Source organism: Amblyomma maculatum, chromosome 3 (genome assembly GCF_055883805.1).
Source record: "Amblyomma maculatum isolate TAMU_Amacu chromosome 3, ASM5588380v1, whole genome shotgun sequence".
NCBI classification, from domain to species: Eukaryota; Metazoa; Arthropoda; class Arachnida; order Ixodida; family Ixodidae; genus Amblyomma; species Amblyomma maculatum.
This window is the reverse complement of record NC_139346.1, coordinates 182,442,057-182,467,161: the sequence shown is the minus strand read 5'-3', so window position 1 is coordinate 182,467,161 and position 25,105 is coordinate 182,442,057. Positions and strand designations below refer to the sequence as shown.

At 47.6% G+C, this 25,105-nt stretch overlaps 1 protein-coding gene across 5 annotated transcripts in view; it reads left to right on the top strand.

The window, feature by feature from the left end:
* LOC146197135 (vesicle-associated membrane protein 3-like) overlaps window positions 1–9,533 on the top strand; it is a 28,175-nt gene extending 18,642 nt beyond the window's left edge. For 4 of the 5 annotated variants that reach the window (XM_084598887.1, XM_084598889.1, XM_084598886.1 and 1 more), the window contains exon 6: window positions 7,482–9,533. In XM_084598887.1, coding sequence (XP_084455013.1) covers window positions 7,482–7,522 — 41 coding nt within the window. In that variant the 3' untranslated portion in view covers window positions 7,523–9,533. Of the gene's footprint in view, window positions 1–6,169 lie in introns of all 5 variants that reach the window. The other variant, XM_084598890.1, reaches the window with a different exon arrangement.
* The last annotated feature ends 15,572 nt before the right edge of the window (window positions 9,534–25,105 follow it).

The following is a 25,105-nucleotide window of genomic DNA, read 5'->3' as shown; positions in this document are numbered from 1 at the left end:
ACTTTCGTCTTTGCCAGAGCGGGCTTCGTGACAGTTGAGTACAGTCTAACCTTGTTATATGGACACTGCGAATCATTGGATAGAATGACATAGCAGCAAAGTTTGGTTGGTCCGCGCTTAATTTCTGTGGGAATTTTCTCTGTATAACAAAGCAAAACAAAAAATTATAATTTGATTCTCAGTCATTATTTTTGCAGCAGGTTTGTGGTCACGTTGCTCAAAAAGCATGAAGGAGTGGGGAAAAAAATGACATTTCGAGCATTTGAATTGCCGCTATAGAAGTGAGTTAAGTCTATGCGTGCACACACTACGTCATCTAGGGGTACCAACAGAAACTATGTTGGCATGAACTTGTGTTGCAGCTAGCACTCAGTCGACAATTTTGAACACGAGGCAAAAGATGGAAGGCCTCCACTCCAATGATGCCACGAATAATCAGAAGCGAGGTCTTGTCACCACTTCAGCTGGAGCTTCCGAAGGTTGTGTTTGATAACTCAGGCTCTGCCGAAACGACCGACCACGACATCATAGATCAGCTAATTCCTGCACATGGTGCAGGCAGCAGTTGGACAGCAGTGATGCAGATAGGGATAACAGCGAACCAGAAAGCAAAGAGCAAGCTATAAAAAAAAATCTGCACAGAGGCTGCTGACGTAGCCAGGAAATTGAGAGGCTATCTAGAGAAGGTACAGTCTTTGCCAAAAGTAACCAGGCTGCATGTTTTGCTTCTCGCTTACATTCTAAAGCCAACATGGATCCCCAGAGGATCATAACTTTTTGGTAAGTGGGGACAGGAGCTCACATTTACTTTGCACCGATTTACAGCTTCTGAAATGGTGTGAATTCTCTGTTACCTGACTGAGAACTTGAACACATAGCCTGGTTACTTTTGGCAAAGACCTATGACCCGACATTAAAAAAATACTTCGCTTAATTAATTTCATCGGTAATTTTCTTCCTCTCAAATACCGCCAAGTTCCATAAAAAATCGTCGTTTTATTTAGGTTTAAAAAATGGAGTGTTTTCACATCTTTTTGTTGTCCATCCTAGAGCACCCTTTGCTTTGGTCTGTTGGCAGATGTGTTTGCAGGAATTTATATGCATGCCTTCAGAAATGTCGGATATAACCAACAGATATGCACTGACATTCTGACTTCATTATAAGAAGGTTAGACTGTATTAGCTACACCGAACAATGCCCGGGTAAAATATACAACCTGCGTTATGCTGCTGCTGGTAATACTGTAAGGTTGGTAAACGTTGCTTGCTCAGGTCTGTACCTTTCGGTAGAGGCACGCGAGGATCCTCCTCCAATCGCTGTGCATTCTTCATTCCAGGTTGCATTGCATATTGTAGTGCACATTTTGGCTCATGCAGTTTTTCCTTACCAATGCATCATATCATAGCAAAGGTTCTGTAGAGCATGGTTATTAGGTACTTAATACAGGTGTTACTTTTTTCTCCCTTAGTTGCACATAGCTGTCTGGGCATCTCCAGTGCACCTTTTCCTCTTTCCACTGTGCATGTTTTTTTCATCCCTCTTGAACTTCTTGGTCTTTATACTAGAGCGTGGTAGCAGTTTGTGCAATACTTGTCTCTGAAGTGTGCCTGCTGGTGAACAGGTGATTGCAATCTAGCCCGCCTCTTTATGCGGTGACGCTTTGCGATATAATTGCTGTGGATCTTTCAAGGTATGTTGCCACATACAAGTATACTCCGAGTATAAGTCAACCTCATCGACTCGCGGCATGGCTGTAAAAGAAAGTTGACTATGAATGGTCACGAATGCGGTCTTTAAAAACATAGGGTTGCTTGTGGATACTGAAGCTGGCCAGGGGTATGGTATGCACCATTGGTCTTCTGTGTTGCATGGTTGCACCATTTAAGGACTACATTCCGTTCAATCTTCGTAAGCCATCTTGCTTAGACCACCGTGTTTGCGAGATAGCATAACGCATGTGGCAGAAGCTGCACAAGAAGCTTGTCTAATTTGGGGAAACACTCAGCTCACCTAGACATAGTGACAGGTATTTCGAGCACCAAAATGCACCTTCATGAGATTTTCATAAGATGACTTTGGAAATGACATTGCATACTCATAGTGCTCGCCAGCAGTCAGCAAACATCAGTCTTCACAGGCGCAGTGCGAAAGAAAATAGTTTTGTAATGCTTTGTTTGATTGATTTTATGGGCTTTGCTTCTCCCCTGTATACTTCCTCCTAGGGGGCTAACTTTGGCACATTCATGTTTTTTTTTTTTTTTTTTTTTTTTTTTAAATATATATATAGACTTTTAAAAGGATGTTATGTATGTCCACATTTTGTTCCAGAATGCACTCAGCTGTTGTTGTAGACAAAATCTTGACATTGTAGGGGCACATTAATGTTGTACTACTTTAAAAACCTTTGTTTACCGGCATTCCTGTAGGTGCTACTCCAAGCCACTGCCCTTACATTGCTACTGCAGTATCACTTCATCTCGCTTGCATTACGGAGTGTTAGTCTATAAGCCTACCCCTCCCTTCAGTGGCTCTAACTTTTGTGTGGAGCTGTGCCAACTTAATTCTTGTAGAGTGGCATTTTAGTGACATGCTGCTTAAAGCAACAAACCTGTAATGACATAATCGCAGGGGCTAGTTCTTGGCGGCGGATGTAGATAGATCGAAAGTGATAAAACTGAACTCTCCTGTGGACTTGTAGTTTCGGTTCGGTTTCTCATGTGACGCGTGCTCTAGGTTACAGGAAGCGAGGGACTTTTTAACTGGAAGTTGGGTCTCGTGCTACCGATTTACTGTTCATTCGGTAAAGCGACTGCCAGGACGAACATACCAGGCAAACGACACTCAGTCTGAATGTTCATTTGCTGAACTGACTTGCATCTGAACTGGCTTTTCACTTTTTAACGCATAGGACTTTATTCATTTCGCACAAATGGGCCCCAATGGGAATCACTTACTTTGTGCAACTTTGTCAAAACTACCTTAGACCCCACAAATAAGGCAGCTCCACGAATTAGTCGAACGCTTTCCCTATTTCAGGTGGCGATTTCGTAAAAGAAAAAGAAAATAGACTTGTATGTGGCAAAATACAAGTGCTTTTTTCTTAGCACAGAAGACAATTTAGAGGCCGTTGAAGCATCATTGTATGTTGCATCAGTTCAGTTGGTTCGCTGAAATTTGAAATCAAATGAAGGGCAGTAAGGTTTGGATGAGAGCCAGAAATTAATTTTTCACAATATTCTAACATCTTTGCGACCCAGTAAGTGATGCTACTGGTATTACTGGTTGGCAGAGGCATAAGATTTTTAATTTCATCCATTGATGTGCTGATGGGTATCATTGAGTTGCACAATAAAAAAATTTACTGTAGCTTTGCATTTAGCTAGCTTCTAGTCACTGCGTGTTGCCCGTTCACCTATGGCACTTGTCTTTTTTTCCCACATCTTTCATCGTGTCATTCCCACTGTGGCCCCAGTTCTTGTCTGCCTATAACTGTCCTTGTGCCTTTCTCTCTCTCTCTCTCCATCCCTCGACCTTCTCACATCTCTCTCACCTTCACTTCCAACATGTCTCACAATGCCATCCGCTGTTGTGTTGTGGCCGTGCGCACACAGCATGGTTCATGACGTAAGAAGCGGCGGCTCTGCCACGGAGCGTCCTCAAGAACTCCGAAGAACGTTCTCTCGGCCCTTTCTTCCTCTGCTGCTGCTGCTGCTTCTGTGGTCTGCATCGTTTGAGGAACGTTTCATTTTGCTCTTACTATTGCCGCCTTCCTTTGTTCCTCTCCTGTCCCACACACTCTGGTCTCCTCCTCGTTTGGATCGCTTACGAGCTTTGTATATTGTTTGGTACCCTCAGTCACTCCCCCACGCCTTGCCCTTTGCAACAGTGCTACATTGTGTTCATCATGAGGACTACTTGTATGCAAAACAGCGGGACTTCAGTCACAGCGTTATCAATACTGCTGTGCCATCATTGCCTTGAAGCAAGCTTTCAGTCGGGCAATATTCTCTGCCTGCTGCGATGGTGACGATTGCCTAGCAGCAGCGTGTTTAGTGGCCTTTTTTTTCTTCTCTCTTCAGCCATTCTGGACTCTTGGTGTTAGGCGGAGATAGCTTTGATTCTTTTTCTGAATGCTGTGCTAGCTAGCTTTGTCATGCAGGTTAGTAATCCATATGCTTTTTCTTTTTTCATATTATACTGGACTCTCCTATCAACATGTTATATCTTGTGTTGTCTGATGGCAGATGTCAAATGCCTGCGCTGTGACTGTAGTCGGCTGTTTTGCAAGCTTCACGATTGGCCCAGGCAGAGGTGGCAGGGCGAATCAGTGGGCCGGCAGCAGTATTTTGTTTTGCTATGCATTCTGAGTGCAATGTGTGATTGTTTTGAGCTTGTTACAGCCCTTACTCTGTGCTGCTGTTCTCTCTGCTTGAGATGATGGTGCTGCTAGGACTCGCAGGCGGCATCTGTGTTTGCATGAAGGCAGAGGAGAGAAAAAAAAAGGTCGCATCTGCAATTGTGCATCATTATATTGCCTCGGGTTTCTTGTGTGCAGAGCAGACTCATTTGGGTAAAAAAGTACTTCTCCCTTTCGATTTAGGCGAAAAGGATGCCTTCACGCTTTCTTTTAAAGTGTTTATTAGGAGTGAAATTACTCCTCACATACCTAGTTCTCACTGGGACAACAGAGTGGTGTGGCATGTGTAGGTTGTGCTCGAATTAGAGGAGCAAAGTGCATATTTGTGACCAGAAGCAGCACTGTACATTGCTTTTTCTTTATTGTTTTCTTCAAGTAGACAGGCCTTGTCTTCTTGCATTATTTCGAGAGCACCTCGAGACAGTTTTAGGTCTTTCCGACATGTGGTCAGACTTTGACGCAAGCACCTTTTGGAGGCCTCCAGGCAATGTTGTCAGCAAATGATTGAAGAACCACCTGTATTTGTGGTCACTTGACCGTGCAGTCTTTACTCGTGTGTATATGCGTGTGTATGTGTGTGTGTGTGTATGTGCGCGTGATTGGCAAATGTGTGTTCGTGCTTCTTGTGTTGGCTGGGCACAGGGCTGGTTGTTGCTTTCACCTTGTTTTTTTTTTTTCCCCCTCTGTAAATGTCTGAAACACTTACCAAAACTCGTGACATAAAGCTGTTCAATGCAGTTGCTGTTTGTCACATCGCTGCTGATGTTCTCTGTCGCCTTGCTCGAAAATGACATTAACTTGCATATTTGTGTTTTGCTGTTGATGTTGTTGAGATTTTTGTCTGAAAAAATAACCATATATGCCTGAATGCAAAAGTTTCTTCTCTTGCAGCAACCTGCCATGCACAGTCTTTTTTTTTTGTCTCTGTACAAACTTTACTAATGCTTTATCTGGTGTGATATCCTAAGGCCTCAATGGCGAGGTGTGTTCATCATGTTTGAGGCCAGGACAGTCATCTAAACATACTGTACTGTACTTGCATGCTTTCCGGGAGCAATTTTTCTGCATTGGCTATTTGGGCTTCAGTAACCCCTAACCCTTGTTTTTTAGCCTTCCAGCTACTTATCCCGGTGGCATGTAAGGGAAGTTGTAGATGTAGGCTTTGAGTTCCTTTTAGTACAGTTTTTGTTTCTGCCCTAAACTAGAGGTACTGCTTTGCTGGTGGGGTGCTTTGGTTTTGTTACTAATGTTTACCATGCTAAACAACTCCAGACATATCTGATGCTACCACTGAGCTGAGAAATCAAAGCATCTAAAGACTACAGTGCATTGCAGTGGCATTCATAAGGCAAAATTATACTAAAGCTTCGTATGTACCTACTTGGTCTAGTTATTACATGTCTGTCATCTGGTCAAGGGACTCGTAGAACTCGCATTGCCACTATGCTTACATGTAGCATTTGTCAGCTTGAAAGTTACCAGCAATTGTGGTTCTAATCGCTTGTGATTATGAGGACATCATTTTTTTTTTTGTTTGCATGCCTTTACGGTTAAAACAGATGGTTCAAGGGGTGCTGTAGGCAGTTTTAACTGAAGCATGTCTGAAGGTAGTACTATATGCTCAGTTTGGTTTGCTAAGTATGGGTTCTTTTGCACTTTGGTTCGAGCGCTTCTGGTACAACACCCTTTTTTCTCTCCCTTTCTCCCGCTCATCTCCTTGTTTCCCCTCCCTGTTAAAAAAAAAAACATAGTATGGGCATCAACAGGCTAAAAGGGGCAAACTCTGCTCGAGAGGAAGAAGTCAAAGGAGGACCGCACAAAAGCCGACAAGAAAACCGTTTTCGCCCGATTATTTTGTGCCGCGCTCCGCCATACAAGACTGCATCAGTCCATCAAGCAGGTTCCCCGCTCCTTTAAGCATCGCTGCATCATCAGAGGGTCACCTGAAGATGAAATGGTTTCTTCCCTCCTCAAGTGCAACATGCCGTGATGCAGCATGTCTGTATGCAGTGTATTGTTGGCCCTGCTTTTGTTTTCACATGCTTTCATCATGGTCTTGTTAACTGCGTGCAGCTCGGTTCCTTTTCTTTTTTTTATAAGCTGCAGCTGTGTTATGCTACTTGCCGATGAGTTCTTGGGGGTCTAAGTGGAAGGGAGTAAGTAGAGCTCTCTCTGCTGGCGATTGCTCGAGGGGGTTGGGAAATTTCTTTTGGGCCCTTGTGCAATTTTGTAATGTACGACCCTGGATAGATATTATGAGCCCCCCCAATAAAACCGCTGGTCGTGAACAAAAGAGTTAGGTGGGGTGGTTGCATACTTGACAAATTTAATCAAGATTTACAAGCTTGTGCAACTCATGCTGATTCACAGCAGGCAGCACTGTTTCTTGATATGTTGAGGTCTTATTTTAACTATTATAGGCTATCGCACAACCATGCTAAGAAGTTTTTCTTCCTTTTTTGATGATTGCTGCTCCGCAAATGCAAAGTGATTGACTTCAAAGTTGTTGCGATGACGCACCATGCAGGCATGAAATTAGGACCTGCCTCATGCTATATATAATTGGACTTTCAACCAGTAATTGCTGTGTCAAATGGTCTGTGTTTATTGAGCAGATGTGCATATTTGGCAGTCTTAGATGCACTTCGTTATACTAGTGTTCTTTTCCTGGTGGTAAAATTGGACGACTTTCACAGGCTTGTTGAGCGAAGATGGTTCACCTTTTCATGCTTTGTGAAAATGGAGAATACTGTGGTAATGCTCTACTCTATCTTATTGGAAGCATGTCACCAACGCCCTGGTGCAACATGCTGGGATTGCGGGCTGTTGTTTTGTGGCGCCGATCACAAGAACATATCTTTGCATGCAACTCGCAAAGCTATTGCAAGTGTGACCCTCATTACCTTACAAATAGGAGCTGTGCAAACAGTCGCTGTTACTTAGCTGCACTTTATACAAACGTTGCATCTGTTGTTGAACATGGGGCACTCTTGGGGAGTTGTTTATTTTGCCTATTTTGTCTTCTTTCCTTCTTTTTTTTTTTGCGTTTCTGTTCTGTTGCAGTGTATGCATCCACTTCCACCTCGTCAACAAAGACCAAGTAAACGTCCTTCTTCCCTCCCTCACGCTTCGGATCAAGAGACTGCAGTTTTTTTTTCCTCACCTCTAATCTTCACCAGTGCGAGAATGGTGCGCAGCTGTCTTTTTTTCTTTTTTTTTTTCGTTGCTTGCAACACTTTTAAGAAATCGCCGAAGACTCCTTGTGTGACTCTTCTAGCTTCCTGCCTTGTTTTCTTTTTCTATGCTGCTTGTAAATTAAATGGAATCCTCTACCGCGGTGCCAGGCTTTGTTATCCTGTCTTAGTGTTGTCATTGCATATTGCATCGCACGGTATTCAAATTCAAGCTCTCTTGCTGTGGCTTCTGCTGCTGTCGGAATCCCAGGGCATACGGTGAATTTGACATGGTGAATGTTCTTGATGCAGGAAATTCAAATTTTTTGCTTGTGGCGAGTGTGTGTGTCACTCGGTGTGCGTGTGCTCATGTGTGTTGTGCGGGTGCATGTGTGTGCATGCAGGAGTGTATGTGCGTGAGGTACTTGATTTAGAGCACGTTTATTCTTACGGCTAAGTTGTATTTATTCAAAGACTGCCAGCGTTGTAATAGTGTGGCCTCTCCCTTTGTGCGTGTGTTTGCATGTACATAAATAATGTAGCTACAAGTGTTCGCTAGTAGGGGAAGCTGTCGGGTATCACGCCTGCGGTTGCCCGGAGGAACTCGTCAGGTCTTCTGGCGTTAGCTGTGCTTGCGCATGTCTCTGTACACGGGCACCGCTTGAGAGTTCGGTGGACTGTTCTGGTGTAGTAAAAACGGCTGCAGCGAATAGCGTTCTGTCCGCTACCCTGCCTAAGATGAAAGAAGGTGCGACGTGTGTAGTAGGTCGCTTCAAGGAGTGTGCCGACCAGAGTGGCTAGTAAGGTCGTATGTAGCGTCGGAGGTCTCCCGTTCGGTGCGTTGGCTTTTGCTTTGTCTGCCTGGCCGAGATTAGCAGTTTACCTGAACGGCAAAAGGAGCTGCAGTTGGCAAAATATTTGCTGCCCTGGCAGCTGCCGTGAGTGCAGTCCAATTTACGTGCTAGGGCACTACACTTGCGCTTTCGAACGGCATTCCACTGTTCTTTCTGGAGTCACATTTGCGAAAGCTAATCTTAGTTGTGGTTTTAGTTCTCGTTGCTTGTTATAGGACCATGGAAGGGTTACACGCAGGCGACGTATACATCTGAAAGTCTGGAGTGTTTGTGCATAGTGTCCGCTGGCTAGAACAGGAAACACCCCACGAGTGCGAGTAGAGTCGTCCATTTTGATTCTGGAATTGACTTCTTTGATAGGTTGAATCTTTCGGTTTGCTCAAATTGTAGCCAACTGAGGACAGCTTGGAATGGATGCATGTTGCACGCTGGACTACTATTTGCTCTCTGACTGACCTAGCACTATTTCGGGGGACCCCCGATGTCAGCCGCGTATGCATTGTGCTCTTATCCCCACCCCGAGCCCACCCCACCTTCGCGTTTTTGCCTGGAGAGGAGCTTACACGACGTATCTTCGGGACGAAAAATCGTGCGCAACCATTCCAGTTCCCCGCCGGCCTCTGCGGAGGAGGGTACTTGGACTCTGCTCCCTCACTTTCGTGTGCATGTGTTTGTGTGCGTCTGTGCGTATTCGCCCTCTTCTCTCCGCTTGTCACTTTGGAGTCTTCTCCGGCACTGTAAAACGCTGACAGCCGCTGTATAGCTGCGTATAACTAACTGCAACTACGGCAAAACTATTCATGTAAATGTGTATAAATATAGAGGCATATATGGGCAGCGTGCGCCTGCGTGTGTACGCGTATCTTTTCTGTCAGAGGTCAGATGATTTTGGAGGGTAACCACCACACTGTTGATTATTGTCGATGCTCCTCGTTTCACACCTGTTGTACCGCTCTGTTGTCTGATTTTTCTTTTTTATTTGACGAATGTGAGAGTTGGTGCGTGGTGTTACGATGACGTTGATTATTTAAGATATTGCGAGGATAGTCTTGGGAGAGAATAATAAAAGCACTAGCCTTTGAATCATTCCTGTCGTGTCCGCTTGGTTCATTCTAGCGTGCGTTACGCAACCGATCGGAACTCACTACATGGCTCCCCAATGGTTCCCTCTCTGTTCCCTAATCTGGTGCTTGGCTCTCTTAGGGGGACGTTTGGAGGAAATATGACATTGGTGCGATGTCAGCGCACGTTAAAGATCCCCAGGTGGTCGAAATTACACCGTAGCCCTCCACTACGGCTCCTCTTTCTCTCTTTCCACTTTAACTCCCACCTTCCTCCCTTCCCTTATGGCGCGGTTGAGGTGTCCACAGACACAAGTGTGACAGATACTGCGCCTTTCCCTTCCTGTGAACCAATTATTTCCTCTAGCTGCCCATGAAACCTTTTGGTTTAGCTAGCGTATAACTCGAATGTTTGAGCATTATGTAGGGTGCGACATGTTTCAGATGGGTTTTATATCTGGTACTTTTGTTTCGACACAACGGCAGAACCTGCGAACTTGTGCCATGGACTACCCATGCGCACACCCCACTTAATCTGGGCTGGGGTAGTCGCTCGCACCCACCAGACTCATTTAGTGGCGGGTTTCGAACAAAACACGTCCGGCATCCAATGCAGATACCCTACTGGTACCAGGGATTTCCGAAAAATTGGAAGTTAAGAATGATGCCGAAATTTCTACGTGAGAATTTGGCATGAATTAAAGGAGCAGGTCAAGGAAAAGTGATGCTGCTGATAATCGGGTCGCCGATAATTCCCGCGCAGAAATATTTATGCATGGCCGGTAAAGACGAGAGTGCTCGCTTTTCTTTGTGGCCTTCCTAATGCTTTTTCCACCTCGCATTTTTTTTTTTTTTTAAAGAGTGAAAGCAGCATTAACCAGAATTCATGGCGCTGCACATTTTTCACCTACGGTAAATAGGTGAAATTTCAGCTGTTCAATGCAGGGCACTCCAACTATGTTCCGAGTTCAGAACGTACCAGTTTGCTTAAAGAAAGCGCATGTATGTGTAGTCTCGCGACTAGAGCAGCACATAACATGTCTATAATATAGATGAGCAACATTTGCTCAAAAAACTGGCGCGAAGAAGTGGAAGTGAGGAGTGCGCGGCAAAGATGGAAAAATTCAAAATCGAACATTTTACCATTTTTAAGCACTATACCCACTATATGTTAACATTAGTACGACACTCTGGTACGACCTGCGGCAGACCTATAGCGTAGCAGTTCAAAATCTAGGTAGGCTACGGGATGAGGGCCGGTTTTTTGCAGGGAACTCATCGATTGCCTCGTCGCGGAGCACATTACGCACGCTGGGGTGCTTTGAAAGTGCCGATAACGTTAAAAAGTCGAAATGCACCGTTATTTTGTTACTTCCTGAGGTTATTCGTTAGTGTAGTTTTTCGCGTGAGTTTACAACTCGCAAAAAAAAAAAAAAAAAAACGAAAGTTTGGTGTCCACGAAAGATAAGTGTTGATTGCAACTGCCTGCCCGCTTTTACAGAATTCGTATCTCACTATGTGTCAAGGCTGTCGGAAATTGTTGGCAATGGACATCGTGGAGATTTTTATGCGCGCGACATCTACGAGCCCATACAAGGAACATTTGTTTTCGTTTCTTCCGGACTCGATCCCGGGTGCGACGGACTCTTTTCAATTGAGTCCCCCACTACGACGCCTCTTATAGTCAAGCTGAATAGCTTTTGGACGTTAAAGCACATAAACCAACCCATGCCGCACTCTTGGTAATCAACCATACTTTTAACGCTTTAATTCACTCCCTTACGGACCCATAAGACGTTTGCAAGAAACGGATAAATACACAACCTTCTGCGTTTAGACCACAGTATCCGCGAATGGTAGTCCTACTTTTGATGAACGACTCGTAATTTTGGTGGTTCTAACGGTCAAATTTAGCGTGGAAAGAGGGAAGCCTCCCCGTCGAAAACAGGCCATGGTAGAGCATATGTGGCAATAGAAATATGGGCGATTAAAAACGGCTCCCGCGTTTTCCCTCTTACCTCATTGGCCCGAGCGAGAACAATTATGGACCGAAGATGGCTTTTGCCCGCGCAAGAATTACCTGCTGATCCTGCTCGCGATCTATATTTTTTAGAACGATAGCTAGATCTGCTGCTCTAGGTCACGGGAAACTCCGGAGAACGCTCGAAAACGGCTGGATGACTTTCAAGGTCAGCCAAGGTCAAACTGGGACTGACCGCCTAGCGACAAAAATGGTGAAGGGGTGCATGACCACGTTACTGACCGCTTTACTAATTACGCGTCGTTGTTACAGTTAAGATGAAAATTGAACTTTAGGGCACATCGTCATATGCTGTTTGATATGCCGAGTATAATTGCACTGGATAATTGCTGGTCCTGGTTAATTATAATCAAAATTTGAACTTTAGACATTAATTGTCATTAATTTGTTCATTGTGATTTAAAAATTGTACTTTACAGATTGGCTTATATCGTTGGGATAGCTTATGCCATGCATAATTACCGTGGATCAATTGTTAGTCCAAATTACCGTTAGTTAATTTAGCACTTTATGCTACAACATCGTTATATATATATTGGGCAGCTTATATTGAGTACGATTGCACTACACTGATTGCAAGTCTTAATTACTGTTAATAGCAATGAACATTTGAATTTATGCTACTTTAAGTCATATTGTTGAATAGGTTTCGACGAGTCGAATTTGAAAATGTATATCAGTGTATAGCTAATGTTCGATCATGGATGTAGCAAGGGTTAAACAGGGCGAGCACGTCGCCTTCACCGCGGCGCTGGTGAACTAATATGATAGCACGCCACGGCAGTCTCCACTAATGTGCGGGAGTTTGGGGGAGCGTTGGCACCGTGGGTCGCAATGCGACAGCACCTTTTCAATCTGTCTAGCAAATTATCAACTCGCTTTTGAAGACTTTACGCAGCATGCAGGCTCAGTAATATTTCCTATGCATAATGAACACATTTTATGGCCATTCTGAAGCCCCATCTCGGGGACCTTTTTAAGGAGGTGTCTTCAAGAACAAGGTGGGTGTGCCTCGTTTATAGCCATTAAGAACCGGCAAAGGTTGAGTGCCAGTTGAATGATAGTTATGAGCAGTGCCATTCTGGCAGTGCTTAAAGTAAGAGGTCGTGGGGGTTCCCAGATTCCCCTCCCCGCCCACCTATTTCCTCTTCGCCAGCCTATAAACTCCGCCAGGCTTGCACAAGGGCATAGCCTCCTTTATAACAAGGGATGCGAGGCAGGCACCCCACGCTTGAATAATGTATGAATACGAAGAAAAAGGCTTTCGGACTGATGTTTACTGCGCGCACGCCAACTCACCAATTTCACCAGTTCGCGCCGTGTAAAGGCACCGACTGAAGGAAGGGATTCTTCGACGTTCGTGCGCTGTATTAAACAATTTTGGAGAATGTCGATTGTCAAGCTGTACAAAAGTTTTCGTTTCGCTCCCTTGTGGCGCAGTTTTATTTTTTCATCTGCCTCGCTGACTTTTTAAGGTGTTCAAGGTGCAAATAAAACGCGCTTTTTGAATAATCAACATTAAAAAAAAAAGAAAAAAAAACGTTTACCAAGTCTCCATCGCGCCGCTTGCGAGACTTCACAAACGTACACCTTCGCCCCCCGGTGTCGGTGCTCGTTGAATGACGTGAGATACCGTCAAACGCACAGTCAGTATGAGTATCGCCAATCTTTTGGTCTGTCATAAATTTAGCGAAAAAATGTCAGCAAAGGCTCCTAGGACCGCCGACCACCTACGTATTTGAAGGCGAAAGCTGACTCTTGCCATGTGCTGCCGCGATGGCTGACCCCACGCCTCCACCGGTGGCGCGCGCCACCATAGGGTTACATCGGGCGAGGAGGTAGGTTGTCGAATGGCTTCCTCTGTAGGCTTTTGAAAACCGATTCCACTGCTGACGTCAGGCGCACACAACAGCCTAACGAGCAATATGGTTACGCATAGGGTGCCTGGATGCCCTCTGGCGAGAGAGGGCATCCAAGCACCCTAGTCACGCAGGGTGTCGAACCGGAACCGAACCCCTCCTCTTTTCACTTCCATCTTCCTCCTTTTCCTTGCGGCTCGGTTAAAGTGTCCGCGGACAGATACTGCGCTTTTTCTTTCCTGTAAACCGGTTTGAAACGCTGTGGTAATGGTGGTGGTGGTGGTGAACTCATTGGGGACCAGTCCAAGAACCGGTTGCGCTGGCCTAGGTGAGGTCGGCGAGGATCCCTTGGGATGTCGCAGCCTCCACCACGCGCTGGATAAGCCGGCGTTGGTCTGATGGCTCGTAAGTACGTAGGAGAGACTTCCACGTCTCTGGGGTGTTTGAGTTGTGTGTGTTGTACATGTCCATGCCATGTGTATGAGAATGGCCGGAGTTTAGCAGTTTTGCACGTGGGGGCTCTCTGTTGCAGAAAGGTCCTGCTGTGTAAGAGGCGGCGTAGAGGTGTCAGTTTGTAGTTTGCGCCATTGGACGACCTCGAGCCTTGTTAGATCGCGGTGTGCAAGAGGATATGAGCATCTTTCGAGTCTGTAGTACTGGAGGATGTGCGTTTAAGTGGTGAGTAGAGACGCGTGTGCGATATTAGTGCCAGGGGAAGCAGGGTGGACTGATGTCGTGACGCTGGGGCTATGTCGACCCGGCCTTCACTTGGTAGCGTGCAGAGACTCGGGGTTGAAGAAGGACTGAATCTTTGGAGTTGGTAAAATATGTACAAGCAGGTTTACTGGCACTTTGAGAAAACGTATTTACAAGAATATTTACATGAAAAAGAAGGGTACATCAGCAAAATGACAAGCGTTAAGAGTTCATAGCGAGAAGCGACTGGATGAGCCGTTTACCCAGGGCCCAGAGCGACATTTCGTGCTCTGCAGCGTCCTTAAAAACCCCCCTATGTCCAGCCCCTCTCTGAAGATGTTGACCAACCAAATCCAGGGCACGCCCCTCAGGTATCGGCATCCAATCGAACACATCACTGCACTGATGGTCTGAAGCACTGACTGGTCCGGCATTCATTCGTTGGGCGTGATCACTTGTTGGCGGGAAAAACTTGGGAACGGCGAGGAGAGGAGGTACATTTCTATTCTTCAACAAAGAAACCACAGGCTGGTTCTGAAAAGGGGTTTTACTTCTCAGAAACCCGAGTGCACGTGGCGCCGCATAGGGCTCCCAGCATTGTCCGTTTTCGACAATTGCAAATCTTTCCTGCATTCCTGGGAAATCACTTAATGGCTGTATGCGTCATGCTCCTTTCTTGTCCTGCACGTCAGCGGACATGTCACTCTGTCGTCTCCTTAGAAAAGTAGACATTCCTCACTGGACGATAGCCCTTCTCGACTGGAAGGGTGAACAAAAGAAAGCACTTCCTGCTATTTCCCGCAGGGGGACGTTTCTTTGTGTTTTTCCAGACGTTCTCTTGACATGGTCAATTTGGCATTTGCAGGTTGTCCACAAAGCAAAACAGGCTTACAAAAACAGAATTCCTGGAAACAGGCTCACTTAGAGCCATTGGACCATCACCACATATTCACAAAACTTATCCATGCCCACAGGCGAACAATAGAGCGCGCAAATGCGGATGCTTGGTCGTAACAGCCTCCTCCCCCGCCAGAAGAGACTCGGAGGGCAGCAGTCCCAGCTGCTGCATGAAGAGACGACTTAATGGCCTGCACGTGAACGCTTGAAGCTCGCTGTTGCTTGTCGCGTTGTCTTGATTGTTATAGGCCAAATTGCTCGAGCTGTCTGAAACTCAACCACATGTCGAAGCAAGCACTCGGCTCCCGTCTGAAGAGACCAGGTTAAAAGAAAACTGCCATTGTTGTTCGAGAAAAGCCCACTCTCAAGACGTTCAGGACCCACGTATTCCTAGGAAACCAAACGTGCTGCTTTACATAGCCACACATATACAAGCGCACGAAAAAAAAAAAAAAAAAAACCTGATTATCAATTTCGATACATGGTGAGGAACATCTCGGACCGCTTAGAAAGAGCGGCTAAGCGCGTCCGCATTCCCATTTAACTTCCCCTTTTTGTATCTTATTTCAAAATTGTACTGCTGTAAAATCAAGCTCCACCTAAGAAGGCGACTGTTCTTCGATGTCGCAGTTTGCAGCCAAGCCAGGGGACAATGGTCCGTCTCTACGGTGAATTTGGCCCCTCCAAGATAGCACTGCAATTTTTGAATGGCCCATACAATGCAAGCGCACTCTTTCTCTGACGCGCAATAAGCCCTCTCTCTAGAACTCAGTTTTCTGCTCAGGTAGAGCACGGGGTGCTCATTACCGTCGTCATCTCTCTGGCAGAGAACAGCACCTAACCCTCGATCACTGGCATCACACTGGACCGTGAATTCTCGGCCATAGTCTGGAGCTCGCAATACCGGACGGCTAATCAGCACAGCCTTCAGGTTTACGAAGGAGGCTTCCTTTTGTTCGTCCCAGACTACATTTGTCGGTTCTGTCTTGCGGAGAGCGTCGGTCAGAGGGCTAGCCAAAGCTGAATAGTTAGGGATGTAGTGATTGTAGTACCCAGTCAGACCTAGGAATGCTCGAATTTCCGTCTTCGTGCTCGGCCGCGGGTAGTCTGCTACCGCAGAAATCTTAATCTCGCTGGGTTTCCTGAAACCTTGACCTACATTGTGACCCAAGTAGTCCACGGTCGCCCTTGCCAGGCAACATTTCTCGGCCTTTACGGTTAGTCCAGCTTGACGCAAAAGGCTCAGTACAGCTCTTAGATGTACCATATGGTCCGCCCATGAGTCGGAAAAAACCGCAATGTCGTCTAAATAAGGCACCGCGAAGGTTTCACACCCCTTTAAAACCATATCCATGAGTCGGGAAAAACAAAATGGAGCATTTTTGAGCCCGAAACTCATCATTGTTGGCTGGTAGCTGCCCGTCGGAGTGACGAAAGCCGCGTATCTGCTGGCGCGTTCAGTGAGCGGTACTTGCCAGTATCCTCGAGTAAGGTCCAGCGTAGTCACATATGCCGCTCTACTGACCTGTTCTACTCTCTCCTCAATATTCGGAATAGGATACACTTGATCCCTGGTGAGAGAATTTAGCTTTCGGTAGTCTACCACAGGCCTAGGGTCTTTACCTGGAGCTTCTATTAAGATCATAGGCGAAGCATAATCGCTTTCCGAGGGTTTTATTACTCCCAATTCCAGCATGCGATTTACTTCCCTATCCAGAATTTCTCTTTGCCTTGGAGAGAATCGGTAGCACCTTGATCGCACTGGCACGTCTGAAGTCAGCTCAATATCGTGCTCAGTCAAATCAGTCCTGCCTGGCCTGTCCACGAAACAGGCCTCAAATTCTGTTATTATTTCGCCCAGATCGGACAGCTGGGATTTCTTTAGTTCTCCTCTCTGCTCCGTCTTTCTGAGAAGCTCCTGAGCGTTGCTTCCTTTTCCGCTGAGGCAAATCAAGTTATCCCCCATCTCCTCGGGAAGGTTTAACGTTAGATTTACCACGGCTTCCCTCTGCACATAAGGCTTCATAAGATTGCAATGATAAATGCGCACTGCTTTACGCCTATTGGGGACTTTCACTGCGTAGTTAGTGTCAGAAAGCTCTGCAACGACTTTAGCAGGTCCTTCCCACTGTACTTCGAGCTTATTCTTGGGATCATTGGCTTGCTCCATAGCTAAGTCCTCTCGGGTTCCACTTAGAAGTCTCGTGAGATTATTAGACACTGGCGGCAAGAGGTTACTCTCAAGAACGTCCTCATTCCGCGTCTCATCAAGCTCACTTTCAAGTTGACTTATCTGAGATGCCTCGCTCTCAAAGTTTTCTGACCCGCTATCTTCCGCATCGACCACTGTTTTAACTGCCGTTTCCTCCGCTGTGGATTTTTCTGGAATGAGCAGTGTAGCTAGTTCTCGCGCCTTTGAACGTGTTAAGGCCTGCACATCTCTGTCTCCGAAAATCAGAAGGCAAGCTTTGACCTTCTCGTAGTTGTCCGCGTCCTCCTTGTTTAGCCGCGCGACAACCTCCGCTGCCTCGCAGGGCAGAACCGTCAATAATCTCTGAGACCACGTGTCTCGCTGGAAGGACAGTTCTTCGCAAGTTCGCTCAAAGTTACCCAGATACAGACCGATATCCCCTGATATCACATATGGCTGCATGTACTTTGACATCTTGAAATCTGCCTCCTTGTTGAGAAGACGTACCGCTAGCTGGGGACAATTGCCCGACCTCTTGCTCAACTCTACTTCTAATTTCCGGAGCTCAATTTCTAGCTCCCGCTTTTTTGCTTCTCTCTCAATTTCACGCTCCCGCCTCTTTTCCTCTTTTTCTCGCTCTTTCTGCTGTATGAGCTGCTCCTCCTTTTTTTGTTCGATGAGGTTCCATGCTTCACTGAGCTCCTCATCATCGGCTCCCAAATCTGTGATTGCCTTTATAATCAAAGGTTTTCGTGCCAAACCACTTGTATCAATTCCCAATTCCTCACACAATAGCAACAGTTCCGGTTTCTGCAGCTTTTGTAGGTCCATGATCGCTCCGAGTGTCGGCTACTTCCAAAACAACAGTGCAAACTACCAAACCTAAAGGCGTTTCAACACTTTTTACCAGTTCTAAAATCTAACCCTGTTCTAGAACCTGGTCCACATCAGAAGAAAAGCCAAGCACTCACCCACACATGCGATCGATGTTCCGAGCTGCTCTCTTGTTGGCCGATTGTTGCTCCTGCTTGTTGCTTGAGATGCCACCTCCGATCACCAGATGTTGTGGCTTGTAGATTCTGATCCACCTCGAATCACCAGATGTTGTAGCTTGTAGATCCAGATCCCACCTCCAGTCATCAGATGTTGTGGCTTGTAGATTCAGATCCCAACGCTGGACACCAGTGTTGGGGCTTTATCCCACCGCTGCCACCAGTTGTCGTGACGCTGGGGCTATGTCGACCCGGCCTTCACTTGGTAGCGTGCAGAGACTCGGGGTTGAAGAAGGACTGAATCTTTGAAGTTGGTAAAATATGTACAAGCAGGTTTACTGGCACTTTGAGAAAACGTATTTACAAGAATATTTACATGAAAAAGAAGGGTACATCAGCAAAATGACAAGCGTTAAGAGTTCATAGCGAGAAGCGACTGGATGAGCCGTTTACCCAGGGCCCAGAGCGACATTTCGTGCTCTGCAGCGTCCTTAAAAACCCCCCTATGTCCAGCCCCTCTCTGAAGATGTTGACCAACCAAATCCAGGGCACGCCCCTCAGGTATCGGCATCCAATCGAACACATCACTGCACTGATGGTCTGAAGCACTGACTGGTCCGGCATTCATTCGTTGGGCGTGATCACTTGTTGGCGGGAAAAACTTGGGAACGGCGAGGAGAGGAGGTACATTTCTATTCTTCAACAAAGAAACCACAGGCTGGTTCTGAAAAGGGGTTTTACTTCTCAGAAACCCGAGTGCACGTGGCGCCGCATAGGGCTCCCAGCATTGTCCGTTTTCGACAATTGCAAATCTTTCCTGCATTCCTGGGAAATCACTTAATGGCTGTATGCGTCATGCTCCTTTCTTGTCCTGCACGTCAGCGGACATGTCACTCTGTCGTCTCCTTAGAAAAGTAGACATTCCTCACTGGACGATAGCCCTTCTCGACTGGAAGGGTGAACAAAAGAAAGCACTTCCTGCTATTTCCCGCAGGGGGACGTTTCTTTGTGTTTTTCCAGACGTTCTCTTGACATGGTCAATTTGGCATTTGCAGGTTGTCCACAAAGCAAAACAGGCTTACAAAAACAGAATTCCTGGAAACAGGCTCACTTAGAGCCATTGGACCATCACCACATATTCACAAAACTTATCCATGCCCACAGGCGAACAATAGAGCGCGCAAATGCGGATGCTTGGTCGTAACACTGACCACACACTCGACTCTGCAGCTGAGATTTTCGATGGAGGCGAAACGAAGTGGCGTCCGTGTGCTGTGCGATGTCAGCGCACGTTAAAGATCCCCAGGTGGTCGAAATTACTCCGTAGCCCTCCACTACGACTCCCCTTTCTCTCTTTCCACTTTCATTCCTACCTTCCTCCCTTCCCTTACGGCGCGGTTCGGGTGTCCACAGAGCAAGTGTGACAGTTACTGCGCCTTTCCCTTCCTATGAACCAATTTATATTTATTATTTATTAGCTGAGATTTCGGACAAGAGCGTGCGCCTGGGCGTTTCCGCTGAGTGACTCGTGAGCTGGAGCCCAAAGAAGTAAGCGAGAGGTGGAAGAGGGTGGAGTAGAAAACAGAATGTGTAACGCCTGGTGAGAAATGCGAACACCATCGTAGTTGCGGATAGCCTGCTGAGGATCACTGATGACGATTTTGGTATTAGGGTCGGCTAGCGCTAGCGCATGGAAAGCTCATCTGCGGCGGTGACTGTTTCTGCGATGCGAATGCTGCAGGCTGTGTACCAGCTGCGGCAAGGGGTGAGAGCTACCACCACTGTCGCTGGCTTCGAGGGGTGGCAAGGTGGCAAGAGGCGTCCGTATACGTGACGTCCGGATGGCCGCTGGAGCGTTTCTCAAATTGACGTGCACGGTCGGCCCGTCTCTCGGCGTGGTGCATCCCTATGTGAATGGGAGGGACGCAGAGAATTAGGCGACATTCCGGGGTAAGGGGCCACTCTCGGCGGGGAGATCCCAATGTGCTGCAGTACCACTCGGTGTGTGAGTGAGATCGAGCCGCTCGAATTGGGCGGTGAGGGTTGCTTCGATCAGTTGAAACACTGCTGATGCCTGCTGTACTGCATCTGCTTCTGTATGTTGTGTGGTTCGGCTTTCAAGGAAGCGCCAAATGATAGGCGCCGCATGGACGCCTAGCTGGATCGGACGCCCGGTGGGGTCAGCTTCGTGCATGCATGGTTGGTTGGTTGGACAACTTTATTTCCATCGGGATAGGACGTCCTCTTCCCCGCCCCCGGCACGCAGGCCGGGGAAGACGGGGAGTCGTGCGCCTACCGATTAGAGGCTGGCAGGTAGCCCTTGGCTTGTGGTGGCCTCTTCCGCCAGATGGGCGGTGCATCGCTAGATCGCAGGGTCCGTCACGAATCGCCTGGTGACGTCACGACTTGTCATGATGTCGCCAAGTGATGACGTTATAGTCATCTCTGTCATTATCGCCATCTCTATCACTATCACTAAGTACCACTACCTATCATTATCGGTCACTATCTACCATTAACTAGCAGTGGCGGTCTCCATGGGAACCGCACTGGCATGACGCATGTGCCCGGCGGCGGAGGAGGAGAAAGACATTTAATAACTCGAAATGAGTATTACATGGAGGTGTGATTTGGTCAACCCTTAAAGGGTTGGTCCTCACGAACACTAGGTGGAGTCCCTAGTACGGGACCCCAGTGGCGTCGTTCGCTGCCCGGGCGCGCTCCACCAAGGCCTTTGGGGCTTGTAGGTCAGAGTAACCAAGCAGGGTCGCCTCCCAGTCCTCCCGGGTGGAGTTGGGGGAGATAGCAAGGTTAGATGGGTAGGCCCACACCATGTTGTAGATTTCCGAAGACTTCACCGCACTGTGCGGACAGCTGCCCGAGAAAGCAGGGTCAAAGTGTTTAGAGCTGCCGTGCACAGCAAAGCATTAGTATAAAGACGGAGCAGAAGCCGCTCCTCCGCCTTTGAGAGGCCTTTACATGGGCGGGGATAAACTATGGCCAGGTCGATAGTGCAGAACGAAGAGTAGGCAGGAGTGAATTGTATTCTTGATTGTCGGGGTGAGAGAGCGCGCGGGCGGCGTCGTCAGCTGCCGCATTTCCCTCAAGTCGCATGCGTGTGTGCAGGAGCCCAACCAATATTCCGGCGAGCAGGGTCCCCGGTATATATGCAGTTTTGTAGAAGGCGGTAGGCTAGGTACGGTACCCAGCCTCTCTCTACGTTCCGACATAGCCCCTCGCGAATCGGAAATTATTGTTTTGGAAGTGGGATGAGATGCAGCCAACACAATGGCGACCTCCTCCGCGTGTGTTGTCCCGTCCTCGAAACGCAAGCCCGTTTACTGCCTTAGACGGTGGACGACTGCGGCTGTATACCGTTCCCCATGGGGGGGGGGGGGGGGGGGGGGCGGAGGCGTCCACGTAAAATACGCCGGGTTTTAATCCATAGTGGCGAGCCAGGGCTTCCGCCCGCGCCAGGCGCCGGCCGTTATGGTCCTCTCGGGTAATATTCGCGGGAAGTGGGCGTACGTGAATGGCACGTCTCTACAGTGATGGAATGCGTACGTGCTCTTCCATGAAAGTGTTATGTTGGAAATGCAGTCTGGTAAAGACGCGGTGACCCGACGATGTCTTCGAGAGACGCGTATATTGGCTGGTCAAGTGGGCTTCCCGCAGCTCCCGAAATGTGTTCACCACGCCCAGCCCCAGGAGACGCTGATTGGAGGCGTTCACGGGAAGGTCGAGAGCCCGTTTTATAATTTTGCGGAGGATAACTTCGAGTGCATCCTCGTCTTGCTTCCGTAGGTGGAGGTACGGAGTCGTATAAAGAAATCGACTGGTTACCAAGGCATGCGCCAGCCGCAAGGAGTCCTTCCATCGTAACCCCCCGCGCTTGCTAGAAACCCGGCGAACCATGCGGCCCAGCTGGTCCCCCACCTTACGAAGTTTGGCCAATGTCGTTTCTGACCGTCTGTGCTGATGTAGAAAGAGCCCCAGTACCCGGACTTCCACACGTTCAGGGATTGGACCTGTCTCGAGACACAATATAGTTTTGGCAGTGCACTTTGGTGATGGGCGTATGTGCACAAATTATGACTTTGTGGGGGAGCATTGGAGGCCGCAGCGGCGAGCATAACGGTCCACAATGGTCACCGTCTGCGGCAGGTTGGCTTCAATATCTCCGAGGGAGCCCTGCGTCGCCCACAAGGTGATGTCATCGGCGTACAGCGCATATACTGCACACCGGTGACAGCCCCTAGCTGGGCTGGTAGGTGAATCACGGCCAGATTGAATAACAGGGGAGAGACCACCGCGCCCTGAGGTGTACCCCTGGTTCCTAAACGAAAAGGACCATGCTCTGTATCCTGGATTCGAATGTAAGATTGTCTGTCAGTCAAAAATTTCCGAATGTATTGAAACGCGTTTTCGCCGCAGTTAGTTTGAGAGAGGTGGGTGAGGATGATCTCGTGTGTGACATTGTCGAATGCTGCCTTCAAATCCTAGGCAATTATGACCTTTTCATTGTGGGTCATTCGATGGGGTCGAGGACAGCCCTATTGAGGCAACATCATGGAGGAAGGAAAGCTTAGGAGAGGCCCTGACGTCATTTTTTTTTTTAAGCCGGCGCGGCCGCGCCGCGACCGGACGCTGCAACGTCTCTCCTCCTCCTTTACCCTTTCTCCGCGACGCTCACGTACCTAGGGCCCTTAGCAACGCTGTTGCTGGTGGCCCGAGTTTTCATAGCAACAGCGTCGCCGTTGCTAATGGCCCGACTTGGCTAACCCTAAATTTTGACGTCACTTCCGCCACACTTTATTCAATGCATTGGGAATGGCAAGGGCCTCTCCTAAGCTGTTTCCTTCCTCCATGGGCAACATGGAGAACCTCCGTCCCATCTCTGTGACTTCCTGTGTGGACAAACTCACAGAGACGATGGTACGTGACATTTTGTCCGAGTTCATGGAATCCCAACCTATCTTCGCAGACACCATGTTCGGGTTTCGCCCACACGGCTTGCAAATGTCTATAGTAGCTCTATACCTGTCTCTCCTGTGGCGACCGCTGCGCTAGGACGTGTCATGCGGTATGTTGAGGTGATTAAGGCGTACGATTGGAGGTTCATAATCGATCGGTTCGAATCGCTATCAGAAACTAGCCTCCAATTTGACTAGCAGGCGCATGCTAAATGGGAAGTGAAATGAGTGACACCATCGGAAACACTAACACAAAGGTGTGCTTCGCAATTTTGAGAGGAAAGAGGGGATATCTGGTGCTATTGAGGTCCACTAGTGATTCCGTACGCCGACGCCATCTTAATGGATTGCAGGGTTGAAAACGCCAACAACGACAGACAAATGTTCGCAAAATGGGATTAGGAAGGATTTATTGCTTTAAAGACCACCTTTAAAAAGGATTTTTCTCCCTTTCCATAAGAAGGTCAGGCTGCCAGCTGCTTCCGATCTCTCATTTCCTTCCCCACATGGGCTCTAAACATTCTAGAGACCCTGTGCTATGCGGGCCGCATTCAGAAAATCTCGCCTAGATCGCGGGCCAGAACCCAGTAAATAGCAATAGAAACAATAGATACCTTCAGCTTAGCGCTTCCGCTTACCGTCTACCGCTGCCGCGCGCCGTCAGCCACGCGCTGATTGATCCCTGCGTGCCGAGTCCACAGTATAACGGGCTTTAAGTTTGACGGGAACATGATGCCATCTGTCGCTTTAGAGGGGATCCGCACATGCGTACTGGCGCTCGTGCGGTAGCGGTAAACGGTAGCGGTAGCTCTAAACTATACGTGCGGTCGCCACTATAGTATGTAGTCTAGTTCACTATAGCCGCCACTTCCGGGTGGCTCAATCAGAGATACGGAAAGCAGGGAGGTAAAAGCTGCGAGGAAGGTGTGCCGTGGGTGTGCTACGCTCATGTAGCGCCGCCTAGGTACTCCCATTGCTAGTACTCATTTGTATGTTTTATTGCGAAAGCAATACTACTCTAGGTTTCGAGCCTTCAGCGTAGCGCGGCCGGTAGCCACGTATTACCCACGTGGCGCTGTGACGTCACACCCCACGTGACACTTCGGTGAGAGCTGGGCTACCAACTCAAGCGGTCGGCAGGAGCTGCCAACTTGGGTATCTCGTTTCAGATGGGACGGTTATGTCACAATCAGCCTACTAGGACCCTGGAATTCACGCTACCCTCATAGGCCACTAAGGCATGTTCATATGGGTTGGTTAAAGCGGGGCGTTATACGTGGGCTGAGGAAGAAGAAAAAGATTTTTTTTCTACAAGGATTTTCACGTCTCGCTTGTCAGGACTCGTCAGCATTGATCATTAATGCCTTTTAACTCACAAAAGCGCCTAAACTTTCAAACTAACCAGGAAATATTCAACTAGCAATATTGAATTGCGACGCAGCACCGTTCCACGCAGCGCACCGCGACGCACGCGGCCACCATGGTCCCCATTTTGCCAACGTTGCCAGGTTGGTGCGCTATAACATGCGCTAATTTTGTCCAAAAGTAACGCGGATAATGCTGGCTACCATGCGCTAAGTACCATCATGGCTGCAAACACGATTAACGAAGGAGAGGGTTTACATGGTAGTGCCGCCACCGCTTTCGCTTTAGTTTTGGTTGTATTAACTCCGTGACTGAAATGGTACAATGGTTAATACCACAGTCACTTATAAAGAATATAATACTTGGTGATGAAGAAGGCGGATTGTCCGGCGCCTTGCTATTGAACAGAATTGTGCATAATTGATTACTTGCAATTACATTTTGGATAATTTTGTAGTCAATTGATCATTTTTTCAAACAGTAACGCTTCGAGAAATTCAATTATTTTTTATAATTGATTAGCATTTATCAATTACTTTTATGCAAAAAGGATCCTTCAGAGTCGAAGCGTCTGTGACAATGTGA